General features: G+C 39.6%; 2 protein-coding genes across 2 annotated transcripts in view; one reads left to right on the forward strand and one right to left on the reverse strand.

Annotated features, from left to right (window-relative positions):
- The window catches only part of msl-3 (male-specific lethal 3), a 222,170-nt gene extending 206,555 nt beyond the window's left edge, over positions 1-15,615 (reverse strand). The window contains exons 1-3 of the mRNA XM_067143009.2: positions 15,502-15,615; positions 15,209-15,333; positions 14,319-14,387 (exon numbers count right to left, since the gene is read on the reverse strand). Coding sequence (XP_066999110.2) covers positions 14,319-14,387; positions 15,209-15,310 — 171 coding nt within the window. The 5' untranslated portion in view covers positions 15,311-15,333; positions 15,502-15,615. The remainder of the gene's footprint in view (positions 1-14,318; positions 14,388-15,208; positions 15,334-15,501) is intronic.
- Positions 15,616-15,746: 131 nt separating this feature from the next.
- LOC136866226 (zinc finger CCHC domain-containing protein 10) overlaps positions 15,747-24,913 on the forward strand; it is a 160,997-nt gene continuing 151,830 nt past the window's right edge. Inside the window, exons 1-2 of the mRNA XM_067143010.2 lie at positions 15,747-15,883; positions 16,028-16,186. Coding sequence (XP_066999111.2) covers positions 15,846-15,883; positions 16,028-16,186 — 197 coding nt within the window. The 5' untranslated portion in view covers positions 15,747-15,845. The remainder of the gene's footprint in view (positions 15,884-16,027; positions 16,187-24,913) is intronic.

The following is a 24,913-nucleotide window of genomic DNA, read 5'->3' on the forward strand; positions in this document are numbered from 1 at the left end:
CACGGTGTAGCAGCAATGCATGGGACATCAAAATCAATTCATTTGCAGAACTGTTACGGTACCAAAGTTGTAGATGTCATAGTAAATGTAATATTTCCTAACAGTATGTTGGCCTGATAATCCACATAATATAGTGACAGGATTTCTAATGAAGGGTGAATTTCCTTCTGTGTGTGGATGGGTTGACGGTACTCTAGTTATCATTGATGTGTGTCATCATTTGAGAGGTTATCTTTAAAGTTGTCAAAAAGGATGTCACATTTCTCCTTGACAACTTCCAGCACAGCCAGCTTCTTGTAATACTAACCTTTCTTTCCCATGATAAAAACTTAAAACGGTACCACAATTACACCGTCAAGTTAGTCGCGAAAAGTAAAGCATTAAAATTATAGAGTATTAGGCCTATACAGTTTACTCATGGAATAAACTCTATTGGATCACTCATTCGCGAAGACTTTTCACTTTGCGAAGAAATTGAAAAGTACAACCTATAGTCCTCTCCGTGTAAGGACGTACCCTAAGGGTGCAACCTTGCCCTTTCTCCCCTGTAATATTAAGATATTGATTTATGGTTACTTTTCTTGCTGTTGGGTCTTTTTCAGTGTCGGTAACCATACAGTTTAGGGACCCTACTTGCCGATACGACGTCTTACATTTACCGTTAATCTGGCACGTTGGCAACGTTCAATCACTGCTCTAGCGTGAAGTGCGTGTTGCCACCGCATCGCTTTAAAGTCACTAGTGATACATTTGCGAGAATATTTAAAGCATATTTTCTTTTTCTGTGGGATTGTAAATCTATTTGGCTAATACCAGGTAAGTAGGATTGTGGCATATTCGGATAATGCATTTAATAACATAGTTTGTGTGAAATGATGAAAGTGCTCAAATACGTCAGTCTCATGTCTAGATCTACCGGTACATGAAATAACTCTTGCGGGACGAAATTTTGGCAGTAGAACTTATGACATTATTATTTTCAAATCCGCAGTGAACTTGAAAGCTGACCTAAATTCCGTTCACGGAGCTTGGCACATTAGTATTCCTATATGTTTCCTGATAAGCTTGAGGATATAACCAGCCTGCAGGCTGAAAATATGCCCAATAATCTCTCTCCTTACTGGTTCCCGGTATTGAAGAGAGAAGGAAATATTCGCGCAAAAGGAAGGGAAGTCATTGGATGTCTGGAACTTTCGAAAATCACACTGCAAAGACTTATTAAATAAATTGCATCGTTTAACACGCCCCTCTTTCCAAGAATATGGTTATAGTACGCCTACTGTATATCAAAATAAAGACAGATAATTTAAGTGAGAAAGTGTGTTTATTTCCTTAATTCCTCATTGAGGAGATATTCATAATTATCTTGATTTATTTCATCTTATCTTTTATCATTTACTAGGGTAGGGAAACATTCATTATCGGTGTTTACATTGAGGTTAGTTTGTTATGGTTATGTCTGATGATTTTAATATGTAACCAGGCAGGTTGGCAGCAGTGATCAGCCATTACAAAAAAGAGAAAAGAAGAGCATCGGGCGGCGATATTTACTTTCTGGGGTATTTCCTTACGTGGCAATTACTATAGATCATGGTGGAACAGAAAGACTTTGCACTTTGCAAGAATTGAAAAGTGAAAAGTTGAAAAGTTGTAAAGTTCGTTCGTGGAATAGGCCCCTGCACTATTGTGGTGGGCATTGGTTTGGTGTTTCTCTTGATAAAAATAATCCTTTTACTATGCTGGTCGTAGTAGCTTACCCGCTGCCCCGTTTTCTTATTCATTATTAAACCTACTACTGCATGTCACTTGTTTGATTTTGTGTTGATAATTCTGTAATCACGTGATGAAAAATCCTGCTCTTCCTGCCAACTACATCTAACTTTAGTCTATCCATCTCCCTTTTCAGATTCTCTAACCTACCACATCGATTCAAACTTCTAACATTCCACGCTCGACTCGCAGAATGTCAATATCTATCTTCCTGATGATTGCCCCTCTCGTGTATTTCCCACCTGGAGATCCAAATGGGGGCTATTTTACCCGGAAGGAAGCCATCATCAGTACATCATTCATACAGAAAGAGCTGCATGTCCTTGGGACTTAGTTATGGCTGTGGTTTCTCGCTGCTTTCAGCCATGTAGCAGTATCAACACAGCTAATCCATGTTGAGTATTACCATATTTACTCATGTAATTTTCCCTTCCTGATTTTTAGAATGAAAATTTTTATCTATGGTTTCCACTAGTTGCGAACCACCGACTTGTCTTTGTGATTCATGCCGATGTACAGAAATTGGGAACTAGTTTGGAAATTTCAGTTCATGTTTCCCATGCAGGAGAGGAGGAAGTGAGCGACTACTCAACGTTCTAGTGCACGGGGCCAGAATACACCTGTGACTGCTAGCTATAACTCACCCTTGTTTTCGGCTGTGACTCGCACGTATACAGTAATTGCTTTCAACAGTGTTCTTAAGTTTGAATTGTTGTGCGAAGTGTTTGTTAGTCACGTGATGGGAAAGAAAAACGGTAGTAATGACGCACAATTTAAATTATCTGTAATAGAATTTGCCAAAAACAACGGCAATCGTGCATCTTGTGAATTTTCCATAGCACCATCACGCATGCATTAGTAGCAGAAGCAGAAAGAAGAATTAGAGTATACCAAGAAAACAACTTTATCACTTTGGAGACCAAATACTGGGAAGCATCCAGAAATTGAAAAGGAAGTTGTTTCTTACATAAATCAAATGGAAAATGATGGCTTCTCAGTTTCTGACGAGATGCTCCATTTAAAGTTGTAGAGGTAGCAAAAACCTTGAAAATTCCTCATTTTAAACCAAGCAGAGGGTGGCTTTTTCGGTTCATGAAAAAGAACATTCTCTTTGAAGAAGGACACCTCTATGCCAGCAATTAGGAAACGGCACAAGTACAATTACCTGCTATCGCAAATTGGAAATGCAGATCAAAACTCAGATTTTCTTTGATATACTGAGAAACACTATAATTACCGAAAAGGGAGCATCCAGCATAGTTTTGAGGACTACTGGGGCAGTTATGCTGGCTGTTACTGCGGACGGGCAAAAACTTCCTCCCCATGTAATTTTCAAGCGAGAAACAATTCCTAAAGGGAAATTTCTTGCCGTGTGCACATTCATGCCCAGAAAAAAGGATGGATGATGGCAGATCTAATGAAGGATTGGTTGCATGTTGTACGGGGAAGACAGTCTGGCCAATTCTTAAACCACAGGTCTCACCTGGTTTTGGACAGTTTCCGTGGCCATCTTGTTGATGTTCTCCAAGAAAAGGTCAACCAGAAGATTGATGCTGCAATAATTCATGGTGGCTTGACATCAGCCTTGCAGCCTCTTTACGTAAGCGTCAAGAAGCCATTCAAAGACTACGAGCGGCGGGTATATTCTGAATGGATGGCGGAAGGTACTCTGATGCCTACCGGGAAGATCAAGACTAGAATTAACATGTGAGTGGATTGTTCGTCCATGGGGACTAATTTTTGGACGACATTGTGAAAAGTTTCAAGAAAATGGCATTTTCAACGAACTAGATGGAACTGAAGATGACTGCATCTGGGAGATGGAACAGAATAGGAATGATTCATCGCAGACAACAACTGAAGAAAGCGACAATGAATGACATGGTAAGTCTTTGAAGTGAAATACATATTAGTGTAGGCAATTTTACAGATTTAGCCCAAACACAGTATTCTAATTTATTTCAGGTATCTGGCTCCTATCTTCAACAAATTCTCGCGTGACATTAAAACGGTTTCCATATAATTATTGGTAGGGCACATATTATTGCCTTCCATGTTTTTTTCAAATTAATTGTGTTATACATTTTTTTGATATTTTGTACTATTTTAGGCCTAAATAAATGTTGTACCTGAAGTAAGGTAATTATGTTCGAATTTTTATTTACATTTTTAATTTAGATTTGCAAAATTTTCCCTCCCCGTTTTTGAGGTTGGAAAAAAATAAAAATAGTGTGCGGGGGAGAAATTACGCAAGTAAATATGGTATTACAAGGCCATATCAGTCAATCACCCAGACCGCCGCCCTTGCAACTTTTGAAAGGCTGCTACCCTCATTGGTTAGCCTGGTCTCTCGACAGATACCCATCCAATTTGGTTGCACCTGCGGCTCGGCTATCTACTTCACTGGGACATGCAAGCCTCCCCAGTGTGGCAAGGTCACATGGTTCATAGGGGAAGTTGAAAAACTTCATGAAAAAATAGAATTCAATAATATAATGGTGACTAAAGCGGACAAAGGCAACATGGTAGTTTTAATAAATAGGCAAGAATACTTTGATAAAACAGTGGAATTCCTAATTAATGAGAATTTAAAAGTAGTCAAGAAGGATCCCACATATATCATATAGAACTCTGTGAGCAGATGAAGAGCCCAACATGTTCTATACTGTTCTAACACACATTTACAGAAGTAGAACTGCAATCGTGGGTTAAAATACAGGCAGCTTATGACAAAAAAGACAGGAATGTCATCCAGGCTTACGTAAAACCTGTGGCAATGACTAATTACCATATCGGATTCCATTCATTTGCAGTTCTGCATATGTCTGCCTCATGTGCATCTCCTATTCTACTGTATGTGTTCCATTCGCAGTTCCGCTTACAAAACTTTCTCTCTAATTATTTTCCTGAACGCTACCCTGTTTTGTTTGGGCATCTGGTTGAGTTTCTCACTACCTCACATATATACAGAAATGACACCAGTAAGCCCTATGCTATGACAGATACTGTAATGAAGGGGACGTATTACTGCAGCGTATTGTGGCCACTGACGAAAGATGGGCATGGGTAAATATATGCCTGAATGAAAGGCTCCAATCAAAGTAACTGTAGCACTCAGACTGTTGCGTTTAGAGAAAATGACAGCATACCCAGTAGGTGGGGGATATGTTCATAGTGGCCTACAATGGCAGAGGTGTCATTTCTGTCTGTCTGTATGCATGTACACGCATCACGAGAAAACGGCTGGAGAGAATTGAATGAAAATCGGAATGTAAAGTCGGGCGATGAACCACTACAATCTAGGCTATAAATTATTTTGTTCACACTGAGCAAAATGGTAGTTTAGGGGAAGGCCTGAAATTTAATTCTCAAATATTTGTGTTATTAGTGGTCGTGTCTTAATGAAAATCGGTATGCAAAGTCGGGGTATTAAGTCGATATAATCTAGGCCATAAATAATTGTATTCACGCTGAGTGAAATGGCAGTTTAGGGGAATGCCTAAAATTTAATTTTCAAATATTTATATTATTAGTGGTCGTATCTTAATGGAAATCGGTACACAAAGATGGGAAATAAGTCGCTACAATATAGGCTGTACATAATTGTATTCACGCTGAGAAAAATGGTAGTTTAGGGGAAGGCCTAAAATTTAATTCTCCAATCTATATATATAAAATAAGAGTTTTGTCTGTACATTGCTCTGAATTTAAAAAGATGGTATTTCTGTATTGGCCGTGTTCACAGTAACAAGGAAATGCACTTTTTAATTTTCCGTAATTTCTGTCTGTCTGTATGTATGTACACGCATCACTAGAAAACAGCTAAAGAGAATTTAATGACAATTGGTATGCAAAGTCGGGGAGTAAGTCGCTACAATCTAGGCTATAAATAATTTTATTCACACTGAGTGAAATGGTAGTTTAGGGGAAGGCGTAAAAAGCACGAAATGGTAGTTTAGGGGAAGGTGTAAAATTTAATTATAAAATATTTGTTGTTAGTGGTCCTATCTTAAAGAAAATTGGTATGCGAAGTCGGGGAGTAAGTCACTGTAATCTAGGATATAACTAATTTTATTCATGCTGAGTGAAATGGTAGTTTAGGGGAAGGCCTTAAATTTAATTCTCAAATTTGTATGTTGTTAGTGGTCCTATCTTAATGAAAATTGGTATGCAATTAGGGGAGTAAGTCGCTATAATCTGGGCTATAAATAATTTTATTTACGCTGAGTGAAATAGTAGTTCACGGGAAGGCCTAGAATTTAATTCTTAAATATTTATGTTATTAGTGGTCCTGTCTATAAATACTACATAACTAAAGTATAGAACTAAATTTTGGATCATTTTATTTAAGTCTTATACATTTTTAACGTACCGGCTTTGATAACAGACACATTCATGAATTTGGATTTTTGTTGCTTGTCGATATCAGCGCCGAGTCACGAGAAAATGGGAGAACAAAATTTAATAAAAATCGGTATGTAAATTTGGGGAATAAGGAACTACAATCTACACTATAAATAATTTTATAAGACGCCCTAATATCGAGTCGAAAGAAAACTAAATGTGAAGGCCTACAATATAGAAAGCTCATAAAATTGATCAACAATTACATGCCATTGACCACTGTTTGTTGTGATATGCTTTGTGTCTTCCGTTCCCACTCATTTCCGATAGACAGGATTACAGTTCCGTACCGAGTTTTTTTAATCTGCTTTACATCGCACCGACACAGATAGTTCTCATGAAGACGATGACATAGAAATGGGCTGGGAGTGGGAAGGAAGCGACCGTGGCCTTGATTAACGTTTAGCCCCTGCATTTGTCTGGTGTGAAAATGGGAAACCACGGAAATCCATCTTCAGGATTGCCGAGAGTGGGGTTCAAATCCACTATTTCCCGGATGCAAGCTCACAGCTGCGCGCCCCTTAGTGCACGGCCAACTCGCCTGGTCGTACCGAGTATAACAGCCTGCCTGAATATTGGTGGGAAGTAGCTAGGGTGTAAGATAACTTTCTTCTTTAGCGTGCCATTCCTGTGGTCCATAAATTTTCTGATACTGCTGGTACGTAACACACTGGTTCATCATAGCATTGAGCTGTTCAATCCCTACTCTGTGGCAATGAATGGAATGAGCAGTGTGCATATTTAACGGAATAAGGGCAGAGGAGTGTTCACGGTTGTCTGCGGCCTGGTCATTCCAGCACTGGGACTTTGAACTGTTATATCGGCACCGTAGTACTGTTCGTTAAAAGTGAGAAAATGTGCTGTTTTTCCTTTGATCGAGTATTTTATATGATAACATTGCTTTTAATCCCTACTTTCCTACGAATGTTTATTTTAATGACCTATGATGACTTCGGTTAGACAACCACAAAGACAGTCAGTCTGAGAATTCCGTACCGAAGCACGGTACATCAGCTAGTCCTTCATATGACCCTAATATGAGTCATTGTGAGCGATTGGTCCCTTAGTTAAGAGAACCTCTTTCCAAGGCATCAGGTTTCCTGATATTCCATAAGAGTTCCAAGAAGTAGAGTGCACCATCACTGAGATAATTCAAATCCACCTAGCTGACGGCATCCCACGGCTGACACACATTTGACAGAAAGCCCGGAACTTCACCAGTGATTATAATGAATGGATGTAATGTAATTTTGTTGTTGGCCATAGTAAACATCAGTATTTCCACTATTTTATTTACAATCTTCATACTAAAAACTGATGTAGGAAATAAAACCTTCAACAGCTTATCCCAATTATATCTGGCTCATTTCCGGTTTTGGCTAAGACGATTTTAAGGCGAGTTGTTTTTAACATCACATAATTCTTCAGTGGGGTTTCAAGCTCGTGCGGACGTGCAAACGAAGAAGGGAGAGAACGAAGTAAGACAGAAAGAGAAAAGGACCAATCCAGTAGTCACGAAATAGCCCAAAGTAAGTAAGAAGTCATGTACTACAAACCTACAATTCAGTAATAACATATATTAGTGCGCAAAGATAAAAACTTCATGTCAAAACTGGGATGTGGATCGGACTCGATTAGTGAGGTTAAGTAACAAAACGCACACCAGAAGGGAAACGCACAAAATTCATGTCAAGCGAGGTCAAGTAACAAACACACAAACCGCACACCAGAAAAGAAAAATAGAATTATGTGTCAACGCGAACCAGGATTAAATCACGAAGAATATACAAAGGCAACATACACACCATGGCACCAGGCAAAAACAACTGCAACGACTGCAAAAAGACAATCAAAGATGAAGAACAGGCAATCTTGTGCGATGGAAACTGCACGACCATATATCACATAGAGTGCGCAGGCGTCTCCATATCGGCACATAACGTGTTAAAATCGAAAAAGAACAATTTCTTCTGGCTCTGTCCCAACTGTAGACATCAATTTGTCGCATATGGCATTAACATAGCGCCACCAGAAGAAGACGTAACAAGACGCGCTGTCCTGGAAAATAAAGAAATGTGCTCCAAATTACAGAATGACGTAAATGAAATTGAATCAACAGTCGACAACCTCAGCGAATCACTGCTAAGCAAACTAGCACTCATGCTAGAAGTGCAAGTGAAACAATCTGAAATAATGATGGACCAGCTGAAATCTACTATGACCCAGCAAACATCAATAGGCAAGGAATCCACAAGTGCCAGCAAGCAAACGTACTTAGGAATAACTCAAAACCATACACAAGAGGCGAGAAACACACAAAACCATGCCCATAGCGTGACCCAAAGCCAAAACCACACTGTTAGGGAGCAAACCAGCAGCATGCTACGAGCAGCCACGGACACACAGGGTACCCGCACTGGGCACAAACGTAACCATTACGGTATAGGAACAGGAAAAGGAACTAGCAACCTGAGAGCCGCCGAAAAACTAGCATGGTTCTACGTTGGAAGACTAGACCCCACCACTACAGAGGAAGGCATAAAGAGCCACTTCGCAGAAAACGGCATAAAGGAAGTTCGGGAAATCACGCCCTTAAACTCCAAAGGACAGAACAAAGCCTTCAGGCTGGCAGTCCCATTTTCCGAAAAGGAAACCATGGAGGACCCATCGTTCTGGCCCGAGAGGTTAACTTTTCGCCCCTACAAGTTCTAACAGTGATCCAACCAACCCGACAGTCAACACCAGCTCAACACTCGACAACGCCAATCGCGCAGCACCCAACAGAGACAGAACGTACACATCAATCCAAACGATGCTATGGAACGTTGAAGGACTCAGAACGCTACTCTTCAGAGATACAATCACAAATTGGGACACATACGACATCGTAATATTTACAGAGACCCTCGCCACAGAGGGAATTGACATCCAGGGATTCTACGGCACCCATACCATCGCACAACAAGGAAGAAGAGGACGCCCCGAAGGGGGGGTCAGCTGCTACGTCAAACCTCATTTGCAACCAACATGAGTAGTTTTCAAATCACAATTCACAATGTCACTATCTACCCAAATCATCAACATAATAATAGCCTATTTCAATCCAAATATCGATGCAGAAACCATTATTGACAGCTTAGGAGGAGCCATCGAAGCATTCAACGACAATAAACCCCTCCTTGTGGCCGGGGACTTCAAATGCCGGATTGACAAAAGAAGCATCAAAACTGACAATGTTATATACTTCCTAATAGACAATGGGCTGAGACTAGTGAACACAGGAGACGAGTATACATACATAGGACATAACGGCAAAAGTACAAATGTACCAATATAAATGGTCCGTTATTGGACATTATAAATTTTCCAGCGAACTCATTCCTGGTTGCCAGCTTTTCGCCCCCGAGTGCTAGGTTGGGCTCATCAGTAGGTACCTAGCACACCTACCAAGACGCTGGCTAGTGCATACCGTGGAGGCCACTGAGTAGGCTACTTAGAGCCACCGGCAGTGCCAATGCACTATGAGAAACTTTGTCTCATTACAAAAAATTGATGCCTGCTTGGCCATCAGATGATACAGATGTTGATTCCCATAGGGAATCTCAAATATTTGTCCCGAATGAGTACATTTATAATACCAATATAAATGGTCCATTATTGGACATTATAAATTTCCCAGCGAACTCATTCCTGGTTGCCAGCGTTTTGCCCCCGTGTGCTAGGTTGGGCTCATCAGTTGATACCTAGCACTGGCTAGTGCATACCGTGGAGGCCACTGTGTAGGCTACTTGGTAGGTGTGCTAGGTACCAACTGATGAGCCCAACCTAGCACACGGGGGCGAAACGCTGGCAACCAGGAATGAGTTCGCTGGAAAATGTATAATGTCCAATAACGGACCATTTATAATGGTATTATAAATTTACTCATTCGGGACAAATATTTCAGATTCCCTATGGGAATCAACATCTGTATCATCTGATGGCCAAGCAGGCATCAATTTTTTGTAATGAGACAAAGTTTCTCATAGTGCATTGGCACTGCCGGTGGCTCTAAGTAGCCTACGCAGTGGCCTCCGCAGTATGCACTAGCCAGCGTCTTGGTAGGTGTGCTAGGTACCAACTGATGAGCCCAACCTAGAACACTGGGGTGAAACGCTGGCAACCACGAATGAGTTCGCTGGAAAATTTATAATGTCCAATAACGGACCATTTATATTGGTATTATAAATTTACTCATTCGGGACAAATATTTCAGATTCCCTATGGGAATCAACATCTGTATCAAAAGTACAAATGACCTGGTGTTCCTCAGTAATCAAGGGATAGACCAAGTAAAGCAGAGGATCGCACTCAAAAATCCAATTAGGAAACACCTACCAGTCAAGACGTCCCTTTGCATAGGTTTAGACGCACCCATGGAAGTTCCGGAATTACCAACAAGATTCCCGAGAAGACTAGACATGAACCTACGGGAGGTAAACAAAAGAGCCATACCGGAAATAAAGACAATGATCAAACTGGGAGAATTTGAAGAAGCCACGGCAAAACTGCAGGAAATTCTACTGGCCTCAACTACTAAACCAAACACCCAGAGAACGGCCAAGAAATGGTTCAACAAAGAATGCTACATTGCAAGACAGGAAACTTTGGAATACCTCCACAAACCCAGATCCAGTAGCAGCCAATACCACCAACAAAAATACGCCGAGGCGAGGAAAGCGTACAAAGAAACACTAAGAATGAAAAAGAAAGACCACAAACTACTAGAAGAGGAAAAGCTGATCGAGGAAGCAGAGTAAAACCCCCACCGAATCCTGAAAGCAGGCAAGTCAACACAGAAAACCTCTACAATAAGCCCGCAGCAGTGGACGGAACACTTCCGAGAACTGCTTGGGAACACACCTTCGAATGAATTTGTAAAAAGGGACATACCTGAACATACACTTCAACCACTCACAACCGATGAAATATGGAGAATTATCCAAGAATCCAAGGACAAAAAGGCAGCAAGCCCGGACGGAGTGTACAACGAGCACATCAAGGCCACGGCAGCGGACATTGTAAGTGTAATGACGCTACTGTTTAATGAATGCCTGAGAAGCAAGAGGATCCCGAACATATGGAGACAGGCCAACCTAATCACATTGTACAAAGGCAAAGGCAACAGGGATGATCCCAGCTCATACCGAGGAATCGCCCTGGAGTGCAATATCTTCAAAAGGTTCTCAAAGGCCATCTTAGCCCGCATCAGTCGAAGAATAATGGAAGAGATACCACCCAACCAGTACGGATTCATGGACGGCAAATCAACGCTACAAGCCATTGGGAAAGTAACAAACGAAATAGACACTGCACTAGCACAACCATCCACACCACTGTACACTATATTCATCGACTATCAAAAGGCCTTCGACAGCATCGACAGGAAGATACTAATAGGAAAACTGGAAGCAACACTAACCAACTTGCAGCATGAACTGGAAATCATAAAAGTTATACTTAACGTAAACTACGTGAAAATCCACGATGGGACAACAATCTCAGCACCTATAACGCAGACCAAAGGGGTACTCCAAGGAGACCCAATGAGCCCGGTATTGTTCAACCTGATGACAGCCGACATCGCAAATGCAACAGAGCTAGCAGGGGTCAGCCTTATAATGTATGCCGACGACATGGCTCTGCTATCAAGAAACGCCACCGGAATGCAGAAGGCATTCAATAACCTACAAGAATGGGCAGACAAAAACTCAAGTATCAACAGTGAAAAAACAAAAGTGATGAAATTTAGAAGAGGAGAAAGACTGGCAAAAGACTACGTTTTCTCAAACGGCGGGGACCAGCTTGAAACAGTACCGTCATTCAAGTACCTAGGTATCACGCTACAGACCACAGGAGCAACTTACACACTACACGTCAAAGAAAGAGCGATAGCAGCAACTAGAGCAATGTTCGAAATCCCCAAGCCCCAGAATCTATCGGTGAAAACAACCGTGGCATTGTTCAAACTCAAAGTTGCCCCGGTGGCAACATACGGTATACAGTTAATCTGGCACAAACTAACCACAGCGAATCTAAAAAGGATTGAAAATATCAAAGCCAGATACCTCAAGCGGATCCTCCAACTATCAAAATATACAATGAACAGACTGGTGTACACCCTGGTGGATGAACCGTTCTTCCTAGAGGACATAAAAACCTCCTTCAATCTTCCCGACACGGAAGCATCCGCGGCAGTCCTGGAAGGAAGACGATGAAAAGCACAGCAAATCCTGGAAGAATTCTATAAAATGGAGGCAATGAGAAACGACGAATGGAAGGGGCCGGGCTACAACCTACGCCACACCTTCACCCGATTCGGCATCCACGGGTTCCACGGAAAGGTATGCCAAATGGAAATTCTAAGTTCCCATGGAGGGAATTAATACACCCCAGCATCAGTGGGTAGGGTCTGACACATCCCACTCTGAAGAGTCTAGTGTCAGACCTAAGACGAAATGCTGGTTAATAGAGCAAACGCCTGAAAAGCCATACATCTAATTTTTGATCTGATTAAGGTATGCCAAACCGCCAGATACCACGAACCAGACGAAGAATGTACCTGCCGGCTCTGTGGTGGAAAATGCCCCAGGTACCACCTCATCAACTGCACCTCAGGAACAATATCCATTACCGCACTCGGTAAAGACTGGTAAAGAGGAATCGCATGCACTTACAACGGACGAGGCATATTCAACACAGTGTTGCAAATTAGACAGTCAGACGACTCTACATCACTGTGCCCTGTAATATGCGATCTCAATACAGTGTCGCAAATTAGACAAGCATATGGCCTCTCACGACTGTGAGTTACTGTATGTGTCTGAGGCAGAGGTCAGCCTAAATGTCCTCTCACAGATGGAACACATTAACAAACGAACACCACTGTACGGACTTGCTTACGTGCTGAAGCTAGAATAGTCGTCTCCCAGTATGATCAGCAAACGCACTTAGGCCATCTATCTCTCTCGCCCCATAAAAGCCACCCCACAGGTGAGACATTGGAACAGCCTTTTATCATTATGAATATCAATATGCCCCTAAGAAAAACGACTGCTTAAACGCACTCCCGTAAACAGAACAACCAATGGGCCTACCCGCGCTATGTGTAATGCTACGCAACCTAAGAGAGGATTTAACCTAAAGGAGCTCCAAAGGAGTTTTATAAGAGGTCCCACAAACGGAACGGATGTCGATCCCCACTATGACTGCTAGTGTGTACCTGACAATGACTATCTGACAGTGTACATTGTTACCTATGGAATTTTATTACCTACGTAACCTAATCGTTGTGTATAATTGTGTGTATGGCCATTGGCTGCAATAAATTATTACATAATTCTTCAGTGAAAATTCCACCCTAGGATCTGCTGGAATTCAAACCTCAGACGTCTGAGTGGAAAGTGAGTGACAGAGAGCTAATCACACCCCTCCCCACCACTTGTAGGATATTACAATAATAATAATTTACCAGTACAGATAGTGTAGCTGTAAACTTGCGTTTGATAGACGGTTGACCTGAATTCTACCAATGGCAGGCCCGAAGATGGTTATCGGTGATTCCTATTTTCACATCAGTCTGTAGGCCTACCTAACTAAAAACTGGAACTTGCCACCAAGAGGCTTTGGAAAATTTCCCTCACATCTAAGCACTCTTAAATATATCTACAGACTACCAGTACATTAGAGCATGATTCCTCAATCCTCAGTAAAGATGATGAGCACCTAAACAAGTGCTCAAAGACAAATTTCTTGACTGCATAATATGAAGTATTAAGATGCAATATTTTGATGTCATATTACAGTCAACTGAAATGTATACCAACCATCAAGACTAGAACCAAATTCTTATGCAATAGGCCTATATAGAAATATAGACTGGTTAGTATTCAAGCCCCTATAAACAAACTACCTAATATAAATATCAACTTACAGGTGCATACGCCCGAACTAAATGATTATCTTACCTAAATGATAAATCAATGACTAAGAAAATAATATTAACCCTCTTCTTTAATCAAGACAAAACTTTGTTTTCACATTAGGATGAAATTATTCTTTCTTACCAATATTTATATTATTAGTGCTGTATAATTACTACACACCTGAAAGTGAATCAAATATTCTACAGCTTTCCGTCCTCTCTGATCCTTATTCACAATCACTTCTAGCACCTGTAAATAAACAGAGATAATACTTCAATAAAAGTTGATGACATCACTCATGCTAAGTTTGTAAATACAAATTGAAATTAATATACAATCATCCAGCAATTCTACTTTAATATTCAAGACATCTTCATCTGACAACCGTATCACAAAAATACTCATCTATTTTATAAAATAAAGAGTTAATAACATGCTCTTCAACACCATGAAACATCAAATTCTGGTGAAACAGATAGAAAGGTCAGATAGGTCCGGCAGTATAAACATGCATTGATGCATGTTGTAAGCAATAACACTAACATGTAAAGATGAAAATACAAATATAGTCGATACCAAATCTATCACTGTTTACAGTTATAAGTTAACACTTACACAGTGTATGATCGTGATCTTCCAGTTACAGGACCAAATCAATACGTAAACGTCATCTGAAAACAGCACTCCCTGTCGGTCGGTTCGCCTATGCACGCAAGTTTTGCAGACTGCCCTCTTAGCCCCACCCCCTTCTAACAACAAAATAACTTCCTGTTAATTAAGTCAGGAAGTGTAGTTGTATTTCACTGAGTTTAATTCTATGAAACGACGCAAATTTTTCATTAATAAAAAGAGCTGTAAATCATCAATTTAATGACAACAAACGCACACACATAGCGATCAACTACAGTGCCCGGCTACCATCATGAAGGGCGTAGGGACAAGTAACCAACAAATGACAATCGCCGAACGTGCTGTTTACCATTGAGCAAGCTTGAACATTTTAACTTCAAATGCAATAAATCAACTCATACTTTGCAAATTCAAAATTCTTTCATTATAACACATCTTACCTTAGAATCATACAGCACTTTCGCTTTCGTAGGATCAGGTTCATAACACAGAACCTTTTCTCCTTCGGAGAATTTAAATTTCACTCCTCTCGTAGACACCATCCTCCCTCCATAACAAAACACTTCTATGAGAAAATACAGAACCACATTGGCATTTCAGGAATGAAACAATGTAAACACCATATTATTAAAACAGATCTTAACAGGGAGTAACTTCTACATGATTACATTTCTTCACACAAATATATAATCCAAAACAAATAAAGAAACCTGTATTGCTCACAAATACAAACCATATGTTAAGACTAGTAATTTTTAATACGTCATATGAAAAACATATTTCCGCTTGTTGATTATGGACATTTCAATTGGTAATTTCACGACGTTTGCCATCAAAAACAGCGAATACTCGAAAACTGACAAGCTGGTTAAGCGTGAGTCAAGGAGTTGAGAGAACTATTAAGATCTATCCTCTTTGCTTAAGATAGGGTACCCATCGATTTCAATAACTCCCTGGTGTGGCAACTGGGGTAACTAAATAGATAGTCTTTTTTCTTTGACGGTTTCGTCAGGTGTAACCGGGTATTATTTTGATTGTGTATGTGTGATATAACAAATAGTAAACAAACCGGTCAGAATGACAGTCGGCAGCAGCAATACATTAGTTAAGAAGAAGTAAGTACAATATACTTATAGCCAAATTTACGTCATAAATGTGTATACAGTATATCTTAACCTAGTTTTACATTCACGTACAGTGAAACTACTACCATGAAAACGTACCTACAAATAAACAAAAAATGTTTTTGCAATTCGCAGTGCTGCATATCCGCAAGGTGTCCGTTGCCAGAAATGCTTGGAATACGGTCACTGGACGTATGAATGCAAGGGAAAACGAAAGTATTTACATCGCTCCTCTCGAACATCCCAGCTGAAGAAACGCCTGAAACTTCTAGAATCAGGATCATTTGGACAACAGTGAGTTGTTTCTGAATACTGTCCTCGACCATACCTTCTCGTCTGTCAAAATTATTATCCATTGTGTGTTCTCAGTGGAAAACATAAGCACTAAAATAATTGAATGTGGTTGTAAAGAATTATATAAATTTTATCGGGAGCGTTTATTGAAACATTCCTGCTCTGTTGTCTACTGAGGACAGAACTGAATAGAGAGATTTGCTGCAGGCTTAGTAGCCTACTCAAATTTACACTGCTTATTTAGTGTTTAAGTACTTTGAAGTGTTAATATATTCCTATAACTTTTGTCTCACAAAGAATGAGGAAAGATACCGGCACATGCAGAAGGCAGCCGAATTGCTATCTTCATTCATTGCTTACGAGATATTAAAAGCCAGGAAATAAAGCATACTAGACTTGGCACAGAGATGCTTCCGACTACTGTCACTAGAGTTCTCTTTACTGAGCTGTCTCACCTGCTCATTGCCACATGTTCAAATACAAAAAAACTAACAATTCATTAAAACTAGTAATTTCAGAAGACACTAAACAGGTATGAAATGAAAAGTAGACCAAGAGCATTTGTATCACTTTCCACAGCGTGTTTCTTACACTATGCTAACACGAAATAATTCATGAAAACTTTGGGATAAATTAAAATAGATTTATGAGCAGCATTAATGTTCACAAAGACCATTTCATACCATACCACTATGGTATATATAGTGTGATGTATAGGTAAGATTAGATTACCTGAACTGCAGGAAGCTATCACAATTTCAGCACTTTGCGATTCAGGGTTTTCGGAAATTTCCTTGGCGTGATTGTCCAGAATCAGTCTTTCCTTGTCACAACAGCCAACACAGTGAAAGCATTGCAGGAATTTGGGCACAACATAGAAAATTAGCTTGTTTACGAGATTTGATTTTTCCCAAATAATGCAAAGCGGAACACATGAATTTTAAAATATTTCTTAGGAAATACACAAGGTTTCTTTATGGATACCGCATTTTAATTATGTGCGTTAGAAGACTATCACTGGTGGCTGATGATAGTGCTTGTAGGCAGGTTTCACATTGTTTATGCTCCTCAGCCACTCTTACCGAATAGCTATCATTGCCAGGGAGACAAGTTCGTAAATAATCAATTTTACCATTCTTTTGTATTTGGTTTACTTTTTGGTGAAGTTCAGATACCTTAAAAAACATTCTGATTTCATTACCCATATCCTACTTATCAATTTAGGGCCTAAAGATTGTTTTCCTTAATTTGATATTTGATTTTCTCATCGGTAGATATTTAGATTTAACAGAGCTACTCCTAGCCTTTCTTTGACACGGAAACAAGACTTGTATTCCTTCTACTTCTTCCTTTGTGGCTGACATAGAACAGTTATTGGCTGAAGATATAACATGTTCGTTGTTATCTAAATCGAAAATTTTACTAAATTTTGATGCCAATACGTCATTTCTGGTAGCTGGATCCTTTCTGTGTTTGGCACTTTCTTGTTTGTGAACAGAATACACACTTAAAACAGAAGGATATCATTTGAGAAGAATTTGTTTGATTGATGTGCTTACACTGAAATCTGATGTATTAAAATGCAAGCTACATGCTCAGGACGAATCGTTAGGTACTCGGGGAGATCCTACTTTATCACCTTGTCTGGAAATAGGTTGCCTGCTCTTCTTTCTTAAACTGCACTCCGAAGGGAAACTATAGAACATTACATTTTCTTGCTTTTTAGCAGTATCCGAAGTACATAGCGGTACGCAACAGTGCACCATCCTCTCACCTTCATTGACCGCCGCAGTCAGAAACAATACTCCCAATAAATTGCACAAGATCAACACAGCATCACAATTACTCTGCTGATCACAATGTTAAAATCCGCCAAGAACAGAACTGAAACCTGACATCTAGCGGTCGAACCGTGAACACGGTCGGGCCATCTTCAGCGATAAATTAGTAACTATGAAGGAGAGACCTACGAGAGGGATAGAGCTTGGAGGGGAACAGCTTAGGAAGGTAAAGAGTTTCAAGTACTTAGGAAGTATCATAGAGGAAAGTGGAAGAAATTATAAGGAAATAATCGAGCGTGGAAGACAAGCAGGAGCATTCCTGAAAAGTGTCAGAAGCCTGGTTTGGAGCAAGGATGTCCCTCAGAGAAGCAAAAGGGTGATATACAGGATGCAGGATGTACTATATACCTATTCTGAATTATGCAGCTGAGACTTGGGTAATGAGGCAGAGAACCGTGAATAGAATACAGGCAAGTGAAATGAAATTTCTGAGAAGCAGGATAGGAGTGACAAGATGGGATAAGATGAGAAATGAGAAGGTTCAAGATATAGTAAAAGAAGAGCCACTACAGAATAGGATAAAGGCGTCTAGCCTTAGATGGTATGGTCACATGAAGAGAATGGCAGAGGAAAGGATACCGAGGAGGATGCACGAAATGGAGATAACAGGTAAATGGCCAAGAGGAAGACCAAGACACAGGTGGATAAAAGGAGTGGAAGAGTGTGTACAGAGAAGAGGAGAAGACTGGGCAAGAGTGACTAGGGAAAAGTGGTGGGAAGACAAGAGGAGATGGAGCGGCTTATGTTCCAAGCAGACCCGGCCAACAGCTGGAAACTCCAGATGATGATGATGTTCCAGCCTTGTATATCTCATAGGCAATGCTTCATTTCAGTCTTACTTCGGATGCATCTTTGATGATCTTTTAAATTCCTTACCAGGTCATATCTGTATTCAGCACACCACTATCGTTTTCTTCCTAGCTCATTTCTACAACTAAGTTACTTAGTTCCTACATACTGCTCCAGTATCATCTTTGCATCTGCATGCATCATCATTGTAAAAAGCTTCAATTTGGGGTACTAGCTCCTCGACAAGATTTAACTAATGAATTTCTCCTTAAATTTCCATTTAGAGTCTAACTTGTTTCCATATCTAACATAGGCCCTATAGGTCTTCTGTCATTGTGTAAGGAATTTTTTTTTTGTAACTTAAAATTATTTCTTTTAATCCGTTAACTGATATAGGACAGTATCAAAACAATGAAATCCATGTTTCATTTTACTTCTAATATCCTATATTGTTTCTTGAAAGGATACATACCGGGCGAGTTGGCCATGCGGTTAGGGTCGCGCAGCTGCGAGCTGCATCCGGGAGATAGTGGGTTCAAACCCCACTGTCGGCAGCCCTGAATGTATTTTCCTGTCGTTTCCCATTTCACACTAGGCAAATGCTGGGGTTGTACCTTAGTTAAGGCCACGGCCGCTTTCTTCCCATCTCTAGGCCTTTTCTATCCCATCGTCGCTATAAGACCTATCTGTATCGGTGCGACGTAAAGCAGATGGCAAAAAAAGAAAATTAAAAAATTAAAGGATAAATTTGCCTGTCTGAGGAGAATCACACTGGGAACATTTCCAATAATTGCTATGATATAGTATTTTCTACTTTCCTTTTTAGCACTCCGACGTTTGGTGAATTCATTTCAATATGAAGGTAATATTAATTTGACTGAGCTGTTAAATATAACCCACACAATTAAGTCCAGTGTGGACAATATTGAGAAATGGAGAATTTTGTGATTTTGGCAAATGTTTTATCTGGTTTAAATGTTTACACTTATCACTTCATCTCATTATTCTATCAGTATTTATCATTATTTTTAGGAGAAACCTATCGAGATAATTATCCACTTATAACACTAATCATTCAAAAAATAGGAAGAAATACTCAAGGAATGAGGGTATCAGTAAAAGAAAAAGTGGGTATCAGTATTGAAATTAGGGGCTCCCTAGGCTTGGTATGAATCTAGTAGACCTGCTGCTCGTGTGGGAAAGAACAGGGGTTGATGAAAGAAAGTCATATGGTAAAAAATAAAACATCGAGCCTTGTTCAAGTGATTGGAAGCAAAGCTAGACTCAGCTTGGGGTCACTACTGCATGCTCTCAAGCTGTGAACTCCAGGGGAGTGTATTATCGGCACACTTTATCTTGGTGCATTTACACCCTAGTGCTGAATCGGTCGACCTCGGCAATCTTCGAGATTCGTACTGGGAACCTTTGAAACACAAACTATGAATCGTTGTGTGACATCTGGCGTACACTTTACGTACTAGTACTGTTGTTGTTTACATAGCAAAACCAAACTATAGAATTTATGCCAGGAACAAGATTCTCATCGAGAAATGTTATATAATGTGTATGTGACACAGTTATTGGCTTAAGATAATAACGGTTTAGAAACGTCATATCAATCGATCATATTCTCGATTCAATTAAGATTTAATTTTCATTCAGTTGGCAGCACTACTGGAACTGGGACAGCTCCCTCCTTACTCCTCACCCCCGTATACAAATGCACCAAGATAAAATGTGCCGATAATATGCGTACCTGCCAACAGTGTAGGTGGTATATATGTTGCTTGTCGTGTCTAGGCATTCTCTAGGGTTGAGGTACATGGGAGACATCACTCAGTTAAATTGCAACTTTGAAAAAAGTCGCTCCTAGTTAGGTACACTTAATGGTTCTGGACACTGAATTGTGTGACACTTAGATGGTCTCACATGGCAGTAGTGGCATCATCAACTTAACGGATACAGCTATGCAAATTTTAGTAGGACCTAATACCTGTAATTTAATTTCAAGATGTACTGATATCGCTACTCTCATTGTTAATTCCCTGGTAAGTACCATGATAGGTTAGTTGCAGTAACAATGTCATATTCACCTTGTTGGGCTAAAATTCATGACTTAAGAAAGTTTTTAGGCTCCAAAAAAAGTCAGTTTTCTAAAACTTGCAATTTTTATGGCCTTTAATTATATTGTAATGCATTTTATGAAAAAATAAATAGGTATTTCAAAGGAAAGAAATTGCAAGGTGTCATGGCAAATCATTTTGTTAAAGATGGAGTGAAGAGGTTTAGAATGAAGAATTATGAAATACTTTATAGAAATTTAATTTTCACCAAAAGCAGAAGAATCGCTTTAAAAAAATATTTGTTTACGAATATGGAAAATTAGTACCAGTACATAATATGAGGAGTTAAAATTGATCTGATATAAGTGTCAGTTTCTTCTTCCTTTACCTTGATGTATCTTCCTCCAGTCTAATGCAGTAAATTGTCATAGAACATCTTTAAACAAAACTTTCTTAACCCTAGAACGGTCGGGTGGAAAATGTAACAAGAAAGGTCGGGCTGGATCTGGTAGACCCAAAACCTAAACGTCTATAAAACTTTTTAGAATTATTATATTTTTACAATATAATACATTGAATATTATTATAGAATGTTCTCAATAACTTTAACTCAATTTTATATTTTTGCATTGTTTTATTGATAAAAAGAACTTAAAAGGAAGATAAGCTTAAAATTTTAGCTGGAAAAAGTAATGTTTATAAAAAAATCGCGACAAATAAAGTCCACTTGATATGTCAGTTTGATAATACTGTTTTATGCAAATGAACGTATTTGTTATCCAAATGCCTAAGAAAAAGTGGCTTAGGTTCAATATTTTAACCAATTACACTCGGGTGAAGTTCCTCAATTGTTAACGCAGTTTACACACAACATTTCCGCATGTGTCAGGCAAACTCAAACTTTGCAGATCTTGCAGAAGTATTTTGTCTTGTTGTCCTTACACATATGACATCTACCTCTTTTTCCAGGCTCCGGCAATTCTCTATTTTCAATAGCTGCCCCCGAAAGTCTCGCAGCCAGAAGTCGAATATCTCGAGGCAGAAAACTTTGGTGTGCTCGCTCTGCCATGTACGGTTGCACAAGTGATTTTGCAAGCTCCTTGAGGAACATACGCCTTTTCATAACCACAAGGTTGGATTTTAGCGTAACATATGCATTTAGGGCAGCAATATTCAGTACAGCAAAGAATAAACTTAATGGCCAGCGCCTTGTTCCTCTAGCAACTGTATATTCTGCACTCATAGCGTCCACTACATCAACGCCACCCTTGGTGTCATTGTAGCAAGTGATGACTTTTGGCTTCCTTTTGACACCATTTTCTTCATCAATTTCTGCCGTGTGATGCATAGAGGAAAGTAGAATTACACATTTGTTACGTTTTGGCACATACGACACCATAGTAACCTCCTCCTGAAATCCAAACATACTTGGATATTGTTCTTTTGATTTCTTTGCAAGGAATTCCCGTGGTATTTCACACTTGTTTTTCCTCAAAGTACCAACAAGCGTAAGTTTGTTTTCTGTTAGAAGTTTCTTCGTAAGGCTGTAAGAGGTGAACCAATTATCTACTGTTACATTTGGACCACTGTCTTTTATTGGTTCCACTAGTCGTAAGACAACGTCGTCAGGCTTATTACTAACACGAAATGGGCCTTCTGGTTGAGTTCCAGCATAAACTTCTAAGTTTTTAACGTAATAGCTCTTAGCACAAGCCATCAAGAAGACTTTTATACCATATTTTGATGGCTTAGAGGGGATATACATCCGAAATCGGCACCACCCTCGAAATGGTACTAGCATTTCATCGATAGTAACAAATTCTGAAAGTGAGTAATACTTCTTACAGTTCAGTACAAAGAGGTCCAATAGCTCCCTAAGTGCTGCTAAATTATCTTTACACTTCCTTTCATTCCGTGAATGGATATCATCAAAGCGAATAACACGTGTAAGAAACCTGAACCTTTTCAGAGACATACCAGCTCTAAATATTTCAATTCCTGTTCCGTCTGTATCCCAAAAGTCCTCAATATTCATTTTACTTCCATGTAATGTGCCAGCAAGATATAAGAGACCAAAATAAGCCATGATCTCTTTGTTTGTAGTTTCTCTGCACATTGTTGGGTCACTCTTGTAGTTAGATGTAACAGATCGTATAAATATATTAGTTGCACCAACTACCAAGTCTATAAGAGGTTCATTGAAAAATACTGACCACGATTCTAATGGAGTGTGCACATTCATAGCATCCCTTACAGGTCCTGGTAAATGAGTGGAAACTAAATCGTGGCTTCGTGTGCGGACATTTTGTGGGAATTTGTCTTTCTTCCATTTAGTCTTATTGTCTTTACCAACAAAATAACGACAGGGATTACCCTCATCTGGAACGTACCTGCAGCTTGTGCCTGGAGCATTATAAGCACTGTTGTTGGAAATAGTGGCTTCGCGGATGTTTGGAATGTCGATATTATCTGTTTCTTCCCCAATACCGTCACTTAATTCACTATTAGAATCATGTTCACTGTTCATCACGAAATCTGGGTCAGCATCAGAATCATCAAATTCACTGTCTTCGTCACATAAAATCCTCTCTATTTCCTGCCTAGACACAGTTGCTCGTGATGCCATTGTTAAATTTTCTACTGTATAATGATTTCTATTGTCTGTTCAATAATTATACAATGTACACTCCGCAAAACCTAAAAGGAACTAATATATCACACGCAAAATCCACTAGTATGTTGGAAAACAAACGTTACATAAACGGTCGGGCCGGGTTTGAGAGACCCATGACTACTTTGCGACGGTTATAGACAAAGACTCGTTGATGAAGCTTCCGGTTTACTGCTGCAGCGCATTCTGAAGAATGTTTCAGGAAGCTATAGGGCACTCCAAACCTGTAGGTGCTGCGACCTTGTAGCTATTACGAAAATGCGTACTACTGGGTCCCACAGACCCAGCCCGACCGTTCTAGGGTTAAGCTGTGGAAGATTGATGTTTCAGTCTGGATTTTCAATCTGCTCTCATACATTTGTTTGTAATATAATTTACAGGTAATTTTCTTTGGCCATTGTGGCAGATTGCAAATTTGATCAGACAAATGAAGCTTATAGTGTATGATTCCTTAGGGACTTTAATTTAGAACCTTCAAGTCTCTGACAGTGGGATCTGATACACGTGACATCCAGGTTGCATTGATTCTCTTTGAAGCTCTGGATTTGTGTAATTCAGAAAGAAATCATACTAAAGAAAGTTTGCTTCAAAAGTGGAAGGCTTCCTTCAGACCTCTTTTGTCACAGCTGTATAATCTGTGGAAGGTGTATGTATCTATTCCTTAGCTTGAGTTCGCGGTCACAGCATGGACAGAATCTATTTCCATTTGAGTGTGTCCTTTAACCAAATACTTGTGCTGAGCTCGAGTAAGGCATTTGCAAGCACAGTGTTTTTAAGTCCACAGCTGTTGTTCCAAGTTATTACTTTTTGTGGCATCCATACAATTTTTATTCAAGTAGTCAATCAAGAAGCAAAATTTGATGCAAGAAGTTCACCTTTACACGCGGTCCATCAGTGAAAAGTAAAATGGCTGGAAAATAAGTCATAAATGGTGTAATTGTGTACTTATAGCTTTGTCTTATAATACAATACACTAGCCTTTAGGTTAGGATACAGTTTCATGGAGTGTAGATCCACTGTAAACACTTTTGTATCTTCATCTTCATTTTGACACCATTCATTTTCCTTCCTTTTCTCATCTCTTGCCTCTTTTTGAAAGTGTTTTTTTTTTCTTCCCAAAATTGGCTGCTTGGTAAGAACAGCATACATCACACTCATCCTTTTATGGTCAATAGATAGCATTGTTCTCATGGACTGTTATGATGTAAAACATAAGAAGGCTTAATGGTTTCCTTCCATCGTATACACATTTCTCTTTGTAAATGTCAAATAAGTTGGCTGTTGCTAGTTAGGCCTACTAAACCCAGACTTCCATGCAAATGCATGTTTTTAAATAAGCTGATTACACTTCTCAAACTTCGCA

Source organism: Anabrus simplex, chromosome 3 (assembly GCF_040414725.1).
Source record: "Anabrus simplex isolate iqAnaSimp1 chromosome 3, ASM4041472v1, whole genome shotgun sequence".
Lineage (NCBI taxonomy): Eukaryota > Metazoa > Arthropoda > Insecta > Orthoptera > Tettigoniidae > Anabrus > Anabrus simplex.